Genomic DNA, 17,583 nt, shown 5'->3' with positions numbered 1-17,583 from the left:
GTTATCCTCAATTCTTCAGGATAATTCTTCTAAAACTGCTCTAATTGATGTAGTCCAATTAAAACATATAGCTAATGAAAGCTGTTTTTTCCTAAGTTTCTTTGAGGTACAATTATGATCTTCAGAGAACAAATTTGAATTTCCTTTTGATGAGGATCGGTTTCTCCACGTTCAACAGCTTCTTGCTACCGGAACACACCCCAAAGCATTCCCATTGACAGCGGTCCTTAATGTTTCATAACATTACTGCAATCATTTAGTTACAATCAAATTGGACGACTGTTATTACAAAAAAATAATTCCATCATTTGTGCCCCAGCTTTGCAACTCCTGCGAGAATTTTCTTTAATTTTTTGTAGTTTTATCTGATACCGGATGTTGAGTTTCTCAAGATACTCGTTCAGTCTGTTTCAACCATTCCAATTAGAGCTACTGCTAGGATGCTTATGACATGAACGCCATAACATTCTAGTTTGTTTTCCTCATAGCTCCAATTGAAGCAATAATATATATTCTTGTCACCCAATGAGAAGGGACAAGCAACTTTGAATCTCAACAAACACTTTGATTTCACCCTAAATGAGCGGAGAGATTGAAAACGGATGAGATATGATATTTGAATTCCAGATGGCAGCATCTGTGTAGAGAACAAGTAGTATTTTCTCTTTGTCGAAATGAGGATTTCCCCAAAATTGGTTGCAATCGACGTCAAATTGAAACTTTTGCTTAGACTTTTCGGATTCATAATCGAAATAATTTTCTTTAATCAACATGACCTTCATGCATAACCAAGTTGAGTAATTGAAATTCATTCTTCAAGAAAATTGATACCCAAACGTGGGAATGTGGGTATTATTTTTTGTTCCGACCAACTTTAGTGGGGAGGAACTATTTACTCAAATGGGTTTTTTTGTTCCGACAGTTTTGGCCAATCGATATAATCATCGTACAGAGCTGTTAGTGGTATCATTAGAAAGCCCGTCCAACGCAGAATATAGAACTTAAAAAGTTTTTTTTCATTTTTTGCTTTCTATAGGGAGTTTAAAGTTTTGTGAATATTACACGTATTTCAGGCTGTTTTTCTTAACATTTTCGGTATTTTTGACCAGAGGTTCGTCAATTTTGCTAAAATACTTTAAAACTGTTAACTTTATTGTTATTTTAATTTTATCTCTGAATATAGTGGAGGGCTGCTGAATTTTTAGATCCCAGTTTTTTGTCAAGAAATTATGATAAATTTTACAAAATTCAGACTTTTTGTCAAAAATGAGGTCAAGTTTTTTTGCCTACATGCTTTAAGTTTGCTGGAAGTCGACACCTTGGAACTGCAGCTATATTCTGCGTAATCTCAAAAAAGATTTAGTTGTTCCCCGCGGCCTATAAGGGTCTTCTGGAATTGCAATTCTGCCAGTTCTTTGCAAATATAAAGTAGACAATTTTACAAAATGCTTTTATATTTCGACAAACTAAAGAATTTTGTTTAAAAATGGATATTTTTTGCAACCATTTGAACAATTGAGTGTCTTGTTCAAGTCACAGCAAAATTTGGACTAATCTTGATCTCACCACGGATCCTTACGATAAAAAACATTTTTAGATTTTATTGGTGCGCGACCTTTTATTTCAAATTTTTTCCGCTATAAAAAAAGTTTTTTATGAAAATTACTGACAAGAATTCCAGACCAGCACTCAATTAAAGATACTAATTACAATAAACGAGATTATACCCAAAGAGATTATATTTTGTTTTCAGATATAAGCTTTTGGCGTTGGACAGGTTTCGCCGCCTTAAAAGGCTTCTTGCTACCGGAACACACCCAAAGCGCGTGGTAGGTTTAACCATCGACAGCGGTCCTTAAGGTTTCATAAAATTACTGCACTCATTCTTTTATAATCAAATTAGACGACTGTTTTTACAACAAAAAATTCTATCATTTTTGCTCTGCTTTGCAACTTCTGCGTGTATTTTTTTTCATTTTTGAGAAAACAATATGAAAGTTGCAGTTTTAGCTGATACCGGATGTTGAGTTTCACAAAGATACTCGTTCAGTCTGTTTCAACCATTCCAAATATTAGTGGTTCTGCTAGAATGTTTATGACTAGAACGCCATGACATTCTAATTGGTTTTTCTCATAGCTCCAATTGAAGCAAAAACATATCTTCTTGTCACCCAATGAGAAGGGACAAGCAACTTTGGATTTCAACGCAAAGACTTTGATTTCATCCGGAATGAGCGAGATCTTGAAACTGCAGCCATATTCTGCGTAATCTCAAAAAAGCTAGTTGTACCCCCGCAGGCTATAAGAGTCTTCTGGAATTGCAATTCTGCCAGTTCTTTGCAAATTTAAACTCGACATTTATATAAAATGCATTTATATTTCGACAAACTGAAAAATTTTGTTTAAAAAGGGATCTTTTTGCAACCATTTGAACAATTGAGTGTCTTGTTCAAGTCACAGCAAAATTTGGACTGATCTTGATCTCACCATGGATCCTTACGATAAAATTTTTTTTTAGATTAATGGTGCGCGACCTTTTACATCAAATTATTTCCGCTAAAAAAAGTTTTTGATGAAAATTACTGACGAAAATTCCAGACCAGGGTTCAATTAAAGATACTATTTACAATAAACGAGGACCAAAGAGATTATATTATTGTTTCAGAGATATGCTCTTGGCGTCCATGGCTCTAACCAATGGTTTTCGTAAAAATTTATGTACTTTTTGAGTTTTCATTTGTTATTTTTTTTTGTAGCCCAATGGCTTAGTGTCCGCAATCAAATATTCGGCTACTTTCATAGGTTCATATGAATTTAGAGAATTCATGCAGTTGTTATCTAATGTCTGTTATGACCTGTTTGTCTGATATATCTGATGAATAGAATTGTTTTAAGAAAATACTGGTTAATTTTTGAACTCTGCCAATATTTTGTTTTATTTCTCTCAATTTTGGGCGCAGTCTGAGTAAAAAAGGAGGAAACCAATATCTTGTGAGTTATACACTAATGTCGATAACAATTTCATATTCAACTAATGGTTTTTTGTTTTGATACCACGCGTTTTCAATTTTTTTTGAGCGAAATTGCTTATTTTATGAGTTCATTTTGTTCCCTTGTCGATTTATCATGTTGTTAACAAGTTTGACTGAAAAAAACATGGTAGGAAAAATGCACAGCGCTGAAAAAGAGCGCATCTGGATATGTTAATTGTTCTCTTTATATAGTTTATGCTTTTTGGTCTGGTACACAGTTAAATCGCAAAATGTTTTGGATTTTTTGAGAAAGATTTCAGTTTATAGCTGTTTGTTTTAATGACTTTCAAGTAAAATAAGAAAAAGATTTTTTTCGAATGTCCCTTTTGCTTTCTTTTTTGTCACCATTTAACTCAATCACTCTAATTAGGACTCTTTTTTACTTTTGCTTATTCATAAAATTTTTCTCGCGGGGTTATAGGCCGTGACTGATTGCTTCCACGATTTTGTTATATAAAACTTTTCTAGACTTCTATACTGGGTTTCTTTTTGTTGTCATGTCTACGTAGTCCCTTTATAAGAAATACAAGGTGATGTTAAGATGAGGAGAAACTGACACTTTATAGTTCTTGCAGTTAACATCTTTCATTTATGGTGCCTTGAACAGTGTGATATCGTAAAATTGGTTGATGTTTTGGCTTCTTTCCGTATTTGTTACTTTGTTGGGTTGTGATTTAATCTCATTATTAACAAGCCCGATTGGATTCCTGAGGTGTTGCAACTCTGTTGAAATCTTAAGTCTGTTATCACTTCCGACCGAAAACATTTGGGTTTTTGAGCTTCGTCAGTTTTGTAAACAGTTTTTCACTAGATTTGTATCTCAGTCTGTTTAAACACAGGTCACAACCCGTTTCCAGTAATCTTTTGTTTTTTGTAACGGTTTGAGCTTCAAATATCAGTTTCTCGGCTCTGTTACTACTGTTACTACAAGATTTATCAAAATGACTGAGATTTTTGTATATTTGTATATTTTAAATGTTTTTACTTTCTTCTTAAATTATAACAAAAATCGTATGTACCATTGCTTTTGAAATTTTGTGCAAATGAACATTGGATAATGACGTGCTTTAACTGCTTCCTGTGAAGATATAAAAGAACATTATAGTGATTTCAATTGGTATCTAATGACGTTAATATTTGTGAAGTTAATTGTTTTGAAAAATAGATTCTCACCTCTTTGCCTCTTTGCTCTTTTTTATCGACCCATTAACCAGTCGCATTGAGGATAGGTTCCATATTTTTTCTAATGTATATGTAAAAGTTTTTGCTTAGGTTTTATCTGATGCGAGTTTAATTCTGTTATGATTTTTTTAAATTATAGACATCGAGTTTTGGTTGTAATAGTGTTTGTTGTTTGATTTTTGTTATTGTTCCTTCTAGTAATCCTATTTTCAATAATTTCAACGACCCTCTAGCTTGGCATTATTGTACCCCATTGATTGTTTACTGAAAGATATGTACGTTTTTGAGAGTTTACTATTTCTTCATCCTTTTGTAGCCAATTAAGTCAAGAATATGGATGAGCGGGGTCAGAACATAATGTGCGCACGCACATTACGAGCCTCCTTGTTAGTACATAATTTTTAGTACATAAATTACATTTGGTTGAACTGTCAGCCTTCTGTTATGATAACTTGTCTATTGGCATTTAGAATGGAGAGAATAACGTAGACTCGAGTGGTGTGAGGTCTGCCTTTATTCCGACCAGTCCCGATCACGAGGTCGTAGTCCGAACCAATGTCAGGAGGAAGTCCGCATACCACCTCTACAATTGCTTCCTTGTCATGGTAACCATTTGAACAATTGAGCCGAATCTTGTCTTGATAGGTTTTATGATAAGGATTACTAAAAATTATGTTAAATGAACTTTTTCCGATCATTCTACGTATATTAGAACGTATTTTATTCTAATTTTAAAAGCTTTACAAAAACTCGATTCTGATTGGCTAAAAATCTCACGCTTTATAATGTATCGCTTTTTTTACATGGTAACATTCACACCAGTTTTTCCACCGAATTTTATCAAACTTTTGAGCGCTCAAGTCCGATTTTTATCAGGTCCATTTTTTATAATATGGAATTCGACGGCACGATGCACAATTTTGCAGTCAAAGTTGGTCTGATCAGAATTCTCTTCGGTCTGAGACCCCCGTGACCTAGGACTAGAGAATCGAAGAAGGGGTGCATAGGGAAGATATTTTTGCAAACTTCTCAAAGAGAAAACTCTACATTTAACTCTAAAAAATTTTTTGATTTAATTGTAACGTTTAGGAACCTTTCGCAACTCCCCTATTACATAACTTTACCCCCCCCCCCCCATCCCCCCCTACAATTTGTTCTCAGCCGTTTACATTAAAAATGGCAAAAATGCAAAGAAAAATCTCAGACAGGTTTGAGAACCTCATCAGGGCTAAAACAACCGTGTGGAAATCGTCCCGGGTCGAGGCGTCCACCGTTAAATCAGTAACTTTTAGCATGACCTGAAGCACTGCAAACGTTCTATAACTAAGAGTTATGCAATTGTCCAATGTTTCCTGATTTAAATGTCGAATTGCCGTTTTGTTCATATCGGCATGTATATTTATGTCTATGAAACTGAGAAGACAAGAAAAGATTGTTACTTCAATCCTAAAATTAACATTTTTATGAATGCAAAACCTGGTGATTTTTTGTAAGAAAAGTGGTGAAATGAGGTGAAAGAAAAATAATTTTCACCGCGTATTTCTTACATGTTTTTGCGGTGAAGGCGGCGAATCTCGGTGAACTATTTTTTTTCACCGAATTCTTACAAAAAAGATACTTCCGTATATGGGTTCGAACCTCTCACCTGCATGTCTACAACTTCTTATTCCACTTGCGTTAGTCAGTAGATGCTCTTTTTTACCCTTGACATTACACACTATATTTTCTCAACAGCGGATCGCAGGATAAGGGCGGAGAAAACGGTTAATCAAAAGTGGACTTAAAGTAGAAATCAAGCAGTGTTGCGGTCTGACATTTAAAGCTAATTATCTCAAGAACTACATGATTTACTACCGATCTACTGCCGATTTAGCTGGTTATTTTCTCATCTGCTATACTGTAGACTAGCGCTAGTCACTGCCAAGTTCCCTCAGTTTTGAATCATTAGTGTGGGAGCTATTAACATTTGAAAAATTTCCCCATGTATTAAGATTGCTTATTGAAATAATAAGGGAGCCGCATTTCAACCCTATAAGATAGAACCTTCATTTTCACTCACAATGTGTATCTTACAAATGTCTATTGCCTCACAAAATTTGGTTTCAATATCTTTTTTTTAGTTTCTGAGTTATTATCAAAAAACCGTATATTGTAGCCCCAATTTGGACATAGCTGAAATTGTGCAAGTTTGTTCATATTTACTTAATTGTACTTGTTTATCAATCGCGTACTCAAAACTCGGCTCGTACAGTGCTATTTGATCCATTTAAGTCGAATTTGGTCATTTTTACGTACACTTTCTTCAAATATTGGCCATTATTAAATTTATTCAAGTATTTATGTTTCCTGCACGAAAGGTTGTACTTGATTAAGAGAACGGAAATGCAGTTAACTGAAAAGAAGATTCTATTGATTTTTATCAGAAAACCTCTGAAGTTTATGCACCATTTATAAATATGAGCTGGTTTTGCTTTCATTGATATTTGGTGAACACATATCTATTTAAATACTACGCACGCGGTGTTTAACTTTAAATTTCATGCGTTTAAAACTTGTATTGGACAATTAGACAAAAAATTAACCGTCTCATAATACAGTTTTTTCTATTCGTTCTAATTTGAGAGGGAATATAACAACGCGAACAGTGCGAACTTAAAACTTAGTTGAATGTTATATTGATAACTTAGGAAAGGCCCAATCATTTGGTCTGCCGACCCGGACAACCTGCAAAATGTTTAGAATAAAGCAACAAAGTCCCCCTGGAGGCCGCAGTGGTGGTATATCTCATCAGTCAACTGATTTCCAAACGGTGGAAGATGTGGAATATCATTATCAAATTGGCGAAGGAATACAGAAAAAACTTAATGATCTTCAATTGAGAGTAGCAGAATTCAGAAGACAATTTGGCTCTAAACTAAGTAGAGCAGCAAGCATTAAAACCAATCTTGATAAATATCTTGCCCTCGACGAGAAAATAGTTGAAGAGATGAAGAAATACAGCACACGGGTCTCATCAAAGCACAAAGCAGATCTGCAAGAGAAACAAAGAAACTTGTCTTTGAAGAGCAAAGAACTTCTGGTATTGTTGGACCAGAAGAAGAAGTCATTGGAGACAGCAAAGTCAGTGAGTTTTAACAAATAGCCAACACCTTCACTCGTTTCATCGGAAAATGGGGCCCAGGAGGAAACAGGACAAAATATTAGGCGAACTCAGAACACCAGCGCAAGTGAGACACAAACCGATCAGCCAAAATCGAAAGATGTGTTACCCGATGTTTCAATGGAAGAAGATTTGAAACGCAAAGAAGAAGCGCTAGCTGAAAGAAAACGCCAAGTCCAACTGAGGCTTGAATATCAGATGCAGAAGTTGAAAATTGAACAGGAAAGACGCACTCGAGAGGCTGACGAGCAATTGAGACAAATCGAGGAGCAGAAGACACGCAAAATGTTGAAACTTGAAATTAACACCGACGAGGAAGACTAACTTCATTTGGAAAAGCCAGTTATACACTGGGGCGGCCTTAAAACTTAGTTGAATATTATATTGATAACCTAAAATAGGCCCAAACAAGCAGTGTCCACATGGGCGATTTTTGAGTAGAATAACTGTGGATCAATGCTGGAAATAAAGGGGACAAAAAACGTAAAATCAGCCTTGTCCTCTTTAAGGTTTTTAAATGGAATAAGGATGAATTTGTGAGGAAATAAAGGTGACCTAAGAAGAAAATTTCAATTTCTCCACCTCCTCACCCTTATCCCCATTTTTGAACGGTGAAAAGCCAGTTGTACCAGGCAGTGGAGACTTCTTGGGCAATATCAGTTGCAGTGGCGATGAAGACTTTTTGGGCGAAAACAGAAAATTTAATCAAGCACAGGGTGACAATCAACAAAATGCAAACGATGTTGCATTCTATTCTCAGCGAAAAAACGGTAACAGCTGGTTGGGATCACTGATGCCGCAAGGCAACCTTCGGAGAGATGGTGTTTTTGACAGTGCTTCAGTCAGACAGCTTCCGGGAAATGTGAGCTCAAACCAAGGGCATCATAGTAAGTTTGAGATTTCTGATAACTTGCAATCAAGCCTGATACATGGCATTTTCCAGTATGATATGTACCCAGTATGTTCTGCAGCTAATTGCACGTTACCAAAACTTAAGTTGAGAGTATATAGTCGCGATCCTCTTGATTGGCCAGAATGGAGCGGCATGTTTCTGTCGGCAGACGATTGTAGTACCATATCAGAAGACAAAAAAATGACGCAATTAAAAAAGCTTTACTAGGCCGGCAAAAAGATCGCTGGCTGATATGGGTTAATCGGGCGTTATGTACGACACGGATTGGAACACGCTTGAGCACCAATTGGATCAGCTGCACCTGATAAAAGGATTGCAACTGACTAAAATTCAAAATCATACACAATTACGGCCGTTCGATAGTGCGAGTTTTGTAATTTTTGTTGACACTCTCGGAAACTTTGTAATTGTTCTGCAGCAGTTCCGTTACAGCAACTATTTATTTTCATCAAGTAATCTAGACATGATAGTTAATAAACTACCGGCAGACATAAAACGCAGATGGTTTGCACACATTGAAACCCCGCGTCGCATAGGTCGAAGGTGTCAAATTTGATTGAATTGGACGAATGGCTACAGGAGAAATCTTTGTTGCCTCAATTTTCATTCGCTTTTGAAGTAAAGATTTCTTCAAGAGCGAATAAAAACTGCAGCAACAAATCAATTTCCAGAGAGTTTGTATAGAGGAAAAAATAGCGTCAGATCAAGTAGAGACCAACCAGAAAAAACTCCACGTTTGCTAACGATAGAGAGATAAGATTTCAGAAGCGCCCTCCTGATGACGGAGATCATCCGCTTTCTGCTGTGAAAGAAATCACAATCGCATGTTACACAACAGACAAACTGTAACACACGAGCTAATCCATCCACCGGACCAAACAAGTGAAACCAACCTGGCAAATGAGACTACTTGGTCAGTCAAAGGACTCCTCCAAGTTGCACCGTTGCGCATCTACGCTGAAGACGGAATTTTTTGTCGAAACTAAAGCTGTTTGCAGCACCGCCTCCTATCAAACTTGGAAAATTTGATACATTCTCCTCTAAACCTTTAAGGAAAAAATACTTCGATGTCACTGACCGGGATCGATGGAACAAACCCAATCGACTGTTGGAAAGTACCGGTCAAGATTGGGCCGGCCGATTAAATCAGCGACGCGGTAAAATAAATAGCCAGTAGTTATAAAGATCTTTTAGTGGAAACCTCTGTTTACAATGTAATTGAGCTAAGTAAACGTTATCCTCATTTATCGTGCATAAGACTAAAGACAACTGACTTGAAAGACGTAAAAGGGATTCTTGGTCAAGATGCTTATTCCCTAATAAGACCTTTAGAACACAAATTTTGTGGAGATAAATCTTCATGGGCTGCAAAAGTTCCATTAGGCTGGACACTAAGTGGTTCAATGACAAATAGTGAGAGGAGAGAGAGAGAGAGCAATTTCCTAAGCACTGTTAACCAAGGGAATCAAGAGCTAACAGAAATTGTGAGAAAACGGTGGGAAATTGAATCCTACGGTTTAACATTTCAAGTAAACAGCAGAACACTTGAAAATAAAAATTCTCTCAAAATACTATAGAAAACAACTTTAAAGCTACCGGAACGGAACGTTTTCATGTTCAAATGCTCTTTACGGGAAAAGAAGAAAAACTTGATTGTAATATTTCTTTAGCCCTCGGACAATCACGAACGCTCGAACGAAGATTAGCAAAAAACGAGTCTTTCAAAATGAAGTATAGTGATTCAATAAAAAAGGATTTAGCAAAAGGTTACATCGCCTTGTTTCTGAGGTGTGAACTTGAACGTCGGGATGTTTGATATCTGCCTCATTATCCAGTTGTAAACCCCAGAAAACCAGAAAAAGTAAGAAGAGTTTGCAATGCTGCGAAAAAGTATCGCGGATACTGCTTGAACGACCTTTTGTTGAAAATCTGATAGGTATCTTTTTCAGATTTCGAGAAAACTGTGTTGCATTAACTGCAGATATTGAAGAAACGTTTTTGCAAACTCAAGTGCCGGAAAAAGAAAGACGCTACCTCAGGTTTCTGTGGACAGATGAAGACGGTAAACTGATGCCGTTCCAGTACAACCGGCACATTTTTTGGAGCAAAGTTATCTCCAACATGTACAAATTATGCCCTGCAACAGTGTGCAAAACTGTTGGGAATGGAACATTTTACTGCATCGCAAGTATTAATGGATAACTTTTATGTGAAAAATATGCTTCTCTCGGTTCACACAACCTATTAAAAGGAGATTTTAACCTCACAAAAATTCTCAAAAAATAGTTTTCTAATTTCGAAGAAATATTTTGAAACAGTGAAATTACACCAATAGAACACGAAGACAACCCTAAGGTCTTGCGACTTGAATGGATAGCAGCCGATGATCTGTTAACTCTTCGGAAGGACCAAGAGTTCCTGCAGAAAAGGAATTGACAGGTTTTGTCAACAGTGTCGCATGTGTTTGATCCTGTGGTGTTCATTGCACCGTTTGTCATTCGAGGAAAGATGTTAATGAAACGAATCTGTCAGACACAAGGTCAAAGGTGGGACTCACGGATAGCCGAAGACATAAACACCGAGTTAAAAAAGTGGATGCAAGAAAAGAGTAACTCAAAACAATTATCCGTTCCAAGATGGTACAATCAGGAGTCCTGTGGCAGAGTTGAGCTACACGTATTTGGATTTGGAGACGCGTCCGAAGATGCTTCTTGTGTTGTAAGTTACGTTGTAATTACGAAACCAAACGGCCATAGACTAATAAGGTTTATTGTTTGACAAACAAGGGTGGCTCCAATGAAACACGACACTGTACCTAAATTAGAGTTAATATCAGCAGATATAGCAAACAGAATTAAAGATCTTTTTTGAAAGAACATGGCATTTCATTTGCGTCAATCAATTTTTGGAGCGACTCAACTACTGTTTTACAATGGTTGCGTAATAGTGATAAAAAAACAGCCTAATTTTTTTGCTAAGAACTGATCAGTGGAGACCTATATAGCTGGAGCTGACAACCTAGCTGATCTGGGAACGGGAGGTCTCTCCATTAATGAGATGATGCAAAAAGACGGGAAAAAAGGAACAAATTGGCTGAGGAGCGAAATTAACGAAACAAAAAATTTGGAGCAGGAAGAAGTAGTTCCTGATTGAGAAGAAGATCTTGCCAGTAATTCGAACAAAAATCAACTCCAATCGACTGGAAACGATTCAGTAGCTTCAAAAGACTGAGAAACGTTGTTGCAAGAATATAGAGTCTTAAAAAAGCAAACACACAAATAACCCCTGAATTGCTTGAACAAGCAGAGAATCGAATTTGGGAATTATTTCAGAGAGAAAATTACACAAAAGAAATGGCGTCATTGGAAAAAAGAGACTCTGTCAAAAGCAACAGTAAAATTGAATCCCTGAATCCGTTTCTGAGCGAAAATCTAATAAGAGCAAATGGTCGACTTAGACATACAAATCTCAATTTCGGAGAAAAACATCCTGCTACTTTACCACATTCCCATCCAGCAGTTAAATTATATCTAGAGTTTCATTATAAGCACAACCATCACAACGTTGTTGAATATTTTAGAGCTGAAAGTCAATGAAAGCTTTGGGTAACTGGTATAAGAAACGCACTGAGATTGGTTAAACACCATTGTCTTTACTGTAAATTGAAGAGAAGCAAAACATCAATGCCAATGATGTCAGATTTACCAGCAGTCAGAATAGAAGATAATGTAGCGCCGTTTAGAAACACCAGAGGAGACTACTTTGGACCGTTTTCAATTAAACTTTTCCGACAAACAGTGAAATGATGGATTTGTCCATTCACGTGTCTTAGCAACAGAGCAGTGCACATGGAGATCGATCAATCACTGGACACACAGTCTTGCTTAGACGCAGTTCATCGGTTCATAACGAGAAAAGGGGAACCAAAAACGGTAATTTCTGACAATGGAACTAACATTGTAGGCACAGCGAACGAATTGAAGGCGGCCTTCAAGGAACTGAATCGTTTTGAAATGCAGCGCAATTTAGCAGAAAACGGAATACAAAGGACTTCCAACCCCCTGCAGCTCCACATTTCGGTGGCGCATGGGAATCAATCAGTGCAAAAGAACGATTTTCAATATTTTGGGCAAAGAATCTTTGAAAGAAGAAAATCTCTTCTCAGTAATCGAATCTTACAGCAGTTAGTAGCGATGTTGAAGATTCGGATACGATAACACCAAATCATTTCCTTGTTGGAGGGGCAAACGCGTCATGGCCTATTTCTCTATTTAGCGATAACAAAAACTCATATCGGAAAATTTTCCGACACATCAGCGAGCAATTGAAAGCCCTTTGGAAGCGGTGGATGAGCGAATAATTACCATCACTCCAACGCAGAGCAAAATGGAGAACTGAATCAGGCGCAGACATCAAAGTAGGAGACTTAGTCTGGATGGTTGATGAGAAAGAGAGCTACTTCAACTACATTTTAGCCAGAATTCAGAAGCTTCATGAAGGAGACGATGAAACAGCTAGAATGGCAACAATCAAAAATGTTAGAGGAGCTTATTTACGGCCATTAGTTAAACTTATTTCATTAGATCTTGACCGCTTTTGAAAGTATTTTGCCAGAATCAAAATAGGGCCAATCATTTGGTCCGCCGACCCGGACAACCTCGAAAATATTTAGAATAAAGAAACAAAGTCCCTCTGGAGCCAGCAGTGGTGGTATATCTCGTCAACCAACTGATTTCGAAACGGTGGAAGATGCGGAACATCATTATCAAATTGGCGAGGAAACACAGAAAAAACTTAATGATCTTCAAATGAGAGGAGCAGAACTCAGAAGACAATTTGGCTCTAAACTAAGTAGAGCAGCGAGCATCAAAACCAATCTTGATAAATATCTGGCCCTCGACGAGAAAATAGTCAAAGAGATGAAAAATTACAGCGCAATTGTCTTGTCAAAGCACAAAGCAGATCTGCAAGAGAAACAAAGAAACTTGTCTTTGAAGAGAAAAGAACTTCTGGTATTGTGGGACCAGAAGAAGAAGTCATTGGAGACAGCAAAGTCAGTGAGCTTTGTCAAAGAACCAACACCTTCACTCGTTTCGTCGGTAAATGGGGCCCAGGAGGAAACAGGACAAAATATTGGGTCAACTCAGAACACCAGCGCAAGTGAGACACAAACCGATCAGCCAACAACGAAAGATGTGTTACCCGATGTTTCAACGGAAGAAGATTTGAAACGCAAAGAAGAAGCGCGAGCTGAAAGAAAACGCCAAGTCCAACTGAAGATTAAACATCAGATGCAGAAGTTGAAAACTGAACTGGACAGACGCACTTGAGAGACTGACGAGCAATTGAGACAACTCGAGGAGCAGAAGACACCCGAAATGTTGAAACTCGGAATTAACACAGACGAGGAAGACGAACTTCATCCTGAAAACTTGGAAAAGCCAGTTGTACACTGGGGCGGCCTTAAAACCTGTTGAAAGTTGAAAAAAGTTGAATATTATATTGATAACCTGAGATAGGCCCAAACAAGCAGTGTCCACATAAGCGGTTTATGAGTGGAATAACTGTGGATCAATGCTGTAAATAACGTGGACAAAAAGTGCAAAATCAACCCTGTTCACTTTAAGGTTTTTAAACGGAATAAGGGTGGATTTGTGAGGAAATAAAGATGACCTAAGAAGGAAATTTCATTTTCTCCACCTCCCCACCCTTATCCTCATTTTTCAACAGTGGAAAACCGTTTTCACTCGTATAGCCGATTTTTAAAGGTGGAATCGGGCAAAATTCTTGTACCGGGTTGTTTTGAATCAATATTTGTTGTGATTTTAACAGTTACATAAAATACGCCTCTGTTTAGCCTATTAGACTGCCTTTTTCTACCGCTCTATTTTCGCCACTCTTAATACAGCAACAATGGCGGAAAAGTTAATCTAATCACGAAGGAGAATTTTGCTACTGATTCAGTTTACCGCCGTATGAATCGGGCACAATTAAAAATTAGTTCATTGATAACTTATATACCTGTGGTCTTTGCAACCAGTGAGTTGAATAAAAATAGTCTTTTTAAGCCCCTGTAATTGCTCAATCACTGTATAAAACACGAGTTGGAAAACCGCAACTATTTTTCTCTAACTTGATTGGTATTTTATTCTCTACGCTGTCTTACTCTATTTTCTGCCGGTAAATTAGGTCTTTCCCATTATAGCCCTATTGTGATATGTTTACTATGGTTGGGGGGCTATAGTTCTTGTGACCACTAAGCTGGGGGTCTATAGTGGAGAAAGACCCGGTAAATTTACGAATCGGTTATGAGAACAAAAAACCTTGACTAACGAGCTGCGCATTTAGCATGTCTGACCAGGCCACGCGAACCATGGCCATGCCTTAGCGGTCCGTGGGACTTGATATGAAACTATCGCAACAGAACAAATTATCACGACCAAAATTCAAATATAAAATAGGAGTTTACTTCCTTGGGGGTTTATTTCCGTGGGGGTTTATTTCCGAGGGCGTTTATTTCCTTGGGGGGTTTATTTCCTATCTAAAATTATATGGTTTTTTTTCCGTGGGGGTTTATTTCCTAAAACCAAAAAGTGCCCAACCATATAGTCTGTACTCTAAAAATAAGGTGTTATTACTCTGTCTATTTTGGCATAGCCTGCATTTTGTGTGCCAGTTCTGACAATTGTGGGCATTTAAGCTGTTGAAATGGGTAATATGAGTTAATTATCTATTTTGCAGGCCTTCTTTGCGGTGATGAGTTACTGCAACTTTGTGAATCACCCGGACAATGTCCAGTTCAGACTGTCTGGGGGACTGACTCTGGTGCTGACTGCTGTGGCCTACAAACTCATGCTATCAAACACCCTCCCCACTATCTCATACCTCACCCTAGTGGTATAACAACTAACACGTTCACACCCACCCCCCAACAGCACCCCTAAAACTACCTGACAAATTTAGTTTTTGTTGAGCTTTAGGCTAGTCACTAGTTGAATAGAAACAAAAAGGCGGTTGTACAATTCAACCCAATTTTTCTTAAATTTTGTTCCATGTGCCGTAAAACCGTTAACAGGTCAACTTTTTAACAGGTCGGATTTCTTAGAAGACGACTTCTAGAGATCTATTTGTTCCGACCCACTTTAGTGGGGGAGGAACTATATACTCAAATGGGCTTTTTTGTTCAGACAATTTTGGCCGATCGATATATTCATCGTAGAGAAATGTGAGTGGTATCATTAAAAAGCCCGTCCAGCGTCGAATATGGAATTAAAAAGTTTTTTTTCAATTTTCGCTTTTTATAGGGAGTTATCGAGGAATAAAGTTTTGTGAATATTGGACGTAATTCAGCTGTTTTTATTAACATTTTCGGTATTTCTGACCTGATTTTCATCAATTTTGCTAAAATTTCTTCAAATTGTTAACTGCATTGTTATTCATTTTATCTCTAAAGATAGAGCAGGGTTGCTGAATTGTTCGATCTGAATTTTTTGGCTAGAACTTATGCTAAATTTTCCTAATTCAGCCGTTTTTCGGGAACAAATTTGGGACCCACTTTGCGTTTTTAGCCCACTTTCTTTAAATTTGCCGGAATTAGAAACCTTAAAACTCAGGCCATATTCTTTTTAATTGACAAACGAGTTAGTTGTACTTCCGCTTTTTTGTTCAGACAATTTTGGCCGATCGATATATTCATCGTAGAGAAATATGAGTGGTATCATTAAAAAGCCCGTCCAGCGTCGAATATGGAATTAAAAAGTTTTTTTTCAATTTTCGCTTTTTATAGGGAGTTATCGAGGAATAAAGTTTTGTGAATATTGGACGTAATTCAGCTGTTTTTATTAACATTTTCGGTATTTCTGACCTGATTTTCATCAATTTTGCTAAAATTTCTTCAAATTGTTAACTGCATTGTTATTCATTTTATCTCTAAAGATAGAGCAGGGTTGCTGAATTGTTCGATCTGAATTTTTTGGCTAGAACTTATGCTAAATTTTCCTAATTCAGCCGTTTTTCGGGAACAAATTTGGGACCCACTTTGCGTTTTTAGCCCACTTTCTTTAAATTTGCCGGAATTAGAAACCTTAAAACTCAGGCCATATTCTTTTTAATTGACAAACGAGTTAGTTGTACTTCCGCTTTTTTGTTCAGACAATTTTGGCCGATCGATATATTCATCGTAGAGAAATATGAGTGGTATCATTAAAAAGCCCGTCCAGCGTCGAATATGGAATTAAAAAGTTTTTTTTCAATTTTCGCTTTTTATAGGGAGTTATCGAGGAATAAAGTTTTGTGAATATTGGACGTAATTCAGCTGTTTTTATTAACATTTTCGGTATTTCTGACCTGATTTTCATCAATTTTGCTAAAATTTCTTCAAATTGTTAACTGCATTGTTATTCATTTTATCTCTAAAGATAGAGCAGGGTTGCTGAATTGTTCGATCTGAATTTTTTGGCTAGAACTTATGCTAAATTTTCCTAATTCAGCCGTTTTTTGGGAACAAATTTGGGACCCACTTTGCGTTTTTAGCCCACTTTCTTTAAATTTGCCGGAATTAGAAACCTTAAAACTCAGGCCATATTCTTTTTAATTGACAAACGAGTTAGTTGTACTTCCGCTTTTTTGTTCAGACAATTTTGGCCGATCGATATATTCATCGTAGAGAAATATGAGTGGTATCATTAAAAAGCCCGTCCAGCGTCGAATATGGAATTAAAAAGTTTTTTTTCAATTTTCGCTTTTTATAGGGAGTTATCGAGGAATAAAGTTTTGTGAATATTGGACGTAATTCAGCTGTTTTTATTAACATTTTCGGTATTTCTGACCTGATTTTCATCAATTTTGCTAAAATTTCTTCAAATTGTTAACTGCATTGTTATTCATTTTATCTCTAAAGATAGAGCAGGGTTGCTGAATTGTTCGATCTGAATTTTTTGGCTAGAATTTATGCTAAATTTTCCTAATTCAGCCGTTTTTCGGGAACAAATTTGGGACCCACTTTGCGTTTTTAGCCCACTTTCTTTAAATTTGCCGGAATTAGATACCTTAAAACTCAGGCCATATTCTTTTTAATTGACAAACGAGTTAGTTGTACTTCCGCTGGCTTTGTGAGTCTTCTGGAATAAAAATTCTGGTTTTTGCAAATTTAAACTTGATAGTTAAACTGAATTTTTATTTTTGACAAATTGAAAAATTTTGTTGAAAAATTGATCTGTTTCGCAGACATTTGAACAGATAGGTATTTTGTCAGATGCACAGCAATTACTGGGTCGATCTTGATCACGCTATTGATC

The 17,583-nt window shown here is 36.9% G+C and overlaps 1 protein-coding gene across 1 annotated transcript in view; it reads left to right on the top strand.

The window, feature by feature from the left end:
* Nucleotides 1-4,690: 4,690 nt before the first annotated feature.
* LOC142353136 (uncharacterized) overlaps nucleotides 4,691-17,583 on the top strand; it is a 48,358-nt gene continuing 35,465 nt past the window's right edge. Inside the window, exons 1-2 of the mRNA XM_075405345.1 lie at nucleotides 4,691-4,819; nucleotides 15,029-15,184. Coding sequence (XP_075261460.1) covers nucleotides 4,817-4,819; nucleotides 15,029-15,184 — 159 coding nt within the window. The 5' untranslated portion in view covers nucleotides 4,691-4,816. The remainder of the gene's footprint in view (nucleotides 4,820-15,028; nucleotides 15,185-17,583) is intronic.

The sequence above is a fragment of the Convolutriloba macropyga genome, chromosome 14, assembly GCF_964194025.1.
Source record: "Convolutriloba macropyga chromosome 14, txConMacr16.3, whole genome shotgun sequence".
Taxonomy (NCBI): Eukaryota; Metazoa; Xenacoelomorpha; order Acoela; family Convolutidae; genus Convolutriloba; species Convolutriloba macropyga.
Note: the sequence above shows the minus strand (reverse complement) of the source record. Positions and strands in the feature narration are given on the sequence as shown.